This window comes from Echinops telfairi, unplaced genomic scaffold, assembly GCF_000313985.2.
Source record: "Echinops telfairi isolate 266 unplaced genomic scaffold, ASM31398v2 ScPeMD7_7420;HRSCAF=8458, whole genome shotgun sequence".
Classification (NCBI taxonomy): Eukaryota; Metazoa; Chordata; class Mammalia; order Afrosoricida; family Tenrecidae; genus Echinops; species Echinops telfairi.
Genome location: NW_022111320.1, coordinates 50,192,939 through 50,197,014, shown reverse-complemented (window position 1 = coordinate 50,197,014; position 4,076 = coordinate 50,192,939). Strand labels below are relative to the sequence as shown.

Below are 4,076 nucleotides of genomic sequence, written 5' to 3'. Positions count from 1 at the left end.
GAGGGAGGGGAGAATATGAGGAGCTGATGCCAGGGGCTTAAGTAAAGAGCAAATGTATTGAGAATGATGAGGGCAATGAATGTACAAATGTGCTTTACACAATTGATGTATGTATGGATTGTGATAAGAATTGTATCAGCCTCTAATAAAAAGATATTAAAAAAAAAGAAGTGGGTGTGTTAAACTGAGTTGACTAGAAAAATCCAGAGACACTCATAGATTTATAAGAAAGAGCTTTATATCAAGGAGTAATTAATGGTATATTAAGAAAACATCCCTGGTCAAGTCCATAAATCCAGTATTAGCCCATAAGTGCTATACTAGTCCATAAATCCCTCTTCAGATACATCATTGCAACACATGCAATGATGCAAAATGCAGAAAGGTCACAAGTTAGAGGGTACAAAGTTGTGGATCCAGTGGCAGTGGAAGCATCTTCAAGGCTCTCAGGTCTCAGCGTGGCTCCACATGGCCATCAACAGGAAAGTGAAAGCAGAGGGAGAGCCATTTACCTCAGTAGTCCTCCAATCAATATGTGACCTGATTGACAGACTAAACTAGCCCACTGTTCCTACGGGAGCCATGTTGGCACAAAAAAACCTAACAGTGAGGATGGCAAGAATTTCACCTCATTTACTTTGTACACATCAGAAAAAGCTAACCACTAGAAATGGACACTATGTTTGGTAAACTGGATCATCAGCAAAAATAAGAGAACCCTTCAATGAAATGGATTGATAGAGTAACCACAGCAGCAGATTGAAACATAGCAGCAATCATGATATGCCAAAAGAGCAGGAAACAGTTGGTTCTGTTGTACATAAATTCCTCAGAAGTCAGAGCCCAGCTCAATGGGAACTAACAACACAATCAAGAGACAGAAACTTGTGCCTATTGTTTTTTTTGTTGTTGTTTTCCTCTTTTAATCTTTTTTTTAATTAATCATTTTATTGGGGGGCCTCTTACAAATCTTACGACAATCCATCATTCAATTGCATTAAACACACTTGTACATAGGTTGCCATCAACATTTCCAGAATATTTTCTTTCTACTTGAGCCCTTGGTATCAGCTCCTCTTTTCCCCCCTCCATCCCTCACCCTCCCCTATTGTTTTCCATCCAGAATTTTAATAGATAACAAGTAAAACCCATACAATTATTTCAATACCTGCAGCAAATGCATTGAACAAAAAAAATTTTTTAATCATTTTGTTGGGAGTTCTTACAGCTCTTATCACAATCCATACATTCATCTGTTGTATCTACATTCATCCATTGTATCAAGCACATTTGTACATATGTTGCCATCATCATTTTCAAAACATTTTCCTTCTACTTGAGCCCTTGGTATCAGCTCTTCATTTTTTCCCCTGCCTCATGAACCTTTGATAATTTATAAATTATTATTTTTTCATGTCTTACACATGTCACTGTCGCCCTTCACCCACTTTTCTGTTGTCTATCCCCCTAGGAGGGGGTTATATGGCGATCATTGTGATCGGTTCTCCCTTTCTCCCCCTACCGTCCCCTTAGCCTCCTGGTATCACTACTTTCATTATTGGTCCTGAGGGCTTTATCTGTCCTGGATTCCCTGTGTTTCCACTTCTTATCTGTATCAGTGTACATGCTCTGGTCTAGCCGGGTTTGTAAGGTAGAATTGGGGGTGTGATAGTGGGCTGAGGGAGCATTAAAGAACTAGAGAAAAGTTGTATGTTTTGTCAGTGCTATACAAACCCTGACTGGCTTATCTCTTCCTTGTGACTCTTCTATGAGGGGATATCCGATTGTCTACCGATGGGCTTTGGATCTCCACTCTGCCCTCCCCCCTCATTCACATTGATGATGTTTTATTCTGGGTCTTTGATGCATGATACCTGATCCCATTGACACCTCATGATCACACAAGCTGGTGTGCTTCTTTGTGGGCTTTGTAGCTTCTTAGCTAGATGGCTGGCATTGAACAAATTTTAACACCCTCTCATAATAAAAATTCTCAGCGAAGTAGAACAATAAAAGACTTTCCCCAATATGATTAATAGCTTTTATGAAAAAACATGTAGTCAGTTATCATACTGATAAAAGAATGATTTCCCCTTAAGATAGAGAACAGCACAAAGGTATCTATTCATACCACTTCTATTCAGCATTCTATTGCAGGTCCTAGCTAGTGCAGTAATGCATGAGTGAATGAATGAATCAGTGATTTATGTTCAGGTATACAGAAAAGGAACAAGTACAGTAGTCTTTGTTGGCAGACGATATCATTATCTTCTGTGTTTAAAATTTCTAAAATGTGAGGATTTTTATGGTATGTATCAATTTTATTAGGTTATGAATCTCAGTGATTTGGCTGACATTGAATTGACTGCATTTCCATCATGTAATACTAATATAATTACATTGATGTGATATGTTGTGATTAGCCAATTATATGAGGACTTACCTTGGGCTATGGCCTGCATCCAATGTTTGTGGACATTCTGGAAAAGCTCACTAACTCAGTCTGGATCCTGCATCTAGCTCATCATCTAATCTTAAGTTCCTGGGATATACGGCAGCAGCCTGCTGACCCATTGGTTAGGGACTAGTCAGCCTCCATTACTGTATAAGCCATTTCTCTGAATTAAATATTTGTAATCGCTTCTCGGCCTTTTGGCTAAGATCAAATGAATTAAACATTTGTGTAAATGGTGCTGTAGGAGAAACATTGGACTCTAATCACAAAGTTGTTGGTTCAAACCCACCAGCTGCTCTGAGGAGAAACATGATGCTGTCTGCTCCCGTAGACTTACATCCTCAGCGACTCTATGTAGGGTCATGATGAGTTGGAATTGACTCAGTGGCAGCAGAATTACGTGTGTGTGTGTGTGTGTGTGTGTGTGTTTATAAGTTTACAGGATATAAGGTCAAAATGTAAAACTGCTTTATTTCTATATACTAGCAAATCAGTTGGGATTCTTCTATAACAGTGTTAAATATATATACCTCATATTCATATACTAACTACCAGTTCTTAAGTTTTTAATTATGAGAAGTAATTAATGAGATTTTTTTGTCATTCTTCCAGGGGAACCTATGACATTTTAGTAACAAAAGATAATCAAACTCGATCTGTTGGTCAGTATGACAACCGTGGAAGTTTTGGAGAACTAGCTCTGATGTACAATACCCCAAGAGCTGCTACCATCATTGCCACTTCAGAAGGCTCCCTTTGGGGACTGGTGAGTGAGGGAAATGTTTCGGTATTACATACAATACATTAAACACACAGTATTTGTTGACATCGGTAATTGTTTATTTCCATTTACCCTATAAGCAGAATTAAATTTTGTACCATAAAATTATCAATACTTATTTTGAAAATTTGAAGTCAGACTGTAATGGTAAGAAATAATTTAAAGTCATATAAGAGCACTTTACTTTGACATACTGATGTGGAATTAAAATGCCCCTGAGAAACAACAGGAAAGGGAGAGTCAACAATATGAGAATGAAATGGATTTTTCTGCCTCTAGGCTAACTGCTAACTGCCTCTAGGAAACCTTTGCCATGAGACCAGAAATGGATGGTGCTCACCTAAGATTACTGAATGCTTTGGTCAAAGATCCCATAAAAGGATCCAGATCAAAAGAGGAAAATGCAGATCAGAACTTTAAATTTTCATAGACTCCAGAATTTCTGGAGCCATAGGGGGCTAGATAAACCCCCAAAGCTATTGCCCTCAGATAATCTTTAAATCTTAAACTAAAGATATCCATGATGTCATTTTAAAACAACAATATAGTTAAGCTTTACTGTAAAAAAAAAAAAAGCCTGTCTTGAGTATTGTGCTCCTTTAGATACTATCTGTGTGGTATCAAATTGATGGCAAAACTCAGAAAATTAGATCGGAAACTTAGGAGATTTTGAGTTTGTGGTAATAGGAAAGGAAAACTTCTGAAGAAGATGAAATCATTATAGAACTTGAAAAACGTAATATTAAATTGTACTTGTGGGTGAAGGGAGACGTCGGACAGTGCAAGATATGACAAAATAATAATTTATAAATTATCAAGGGTTCATGAGGGAGGGAGGGG

At 37.8% G+C, this 4,076-nt stretch overlaps 1 protein-coding gene across 1 annotated transcript in view; it reads left to right on the top strand.

Moving 5' to 3' along the window:
• The window catches only part of PRKAR2A (protein kinase cAMP-dependent type II regulatory subunit alpha), a 51,234-nt gene that overhangs the window by 19,907 nt on the left and 27,251 nt on the right, over positions 1-4,076 (top strand). Inside the window, exon 5 of the mRNA XM_004704137.3 lies at positions 3,068-3,221. Coding sequence (XP_004704194.3) covers positions 3,068-3,221 — 154 coding nt within the window. The remainder of the gene's footprint in view (positions 1-3,067; positions 3,222-4,076) is intronic.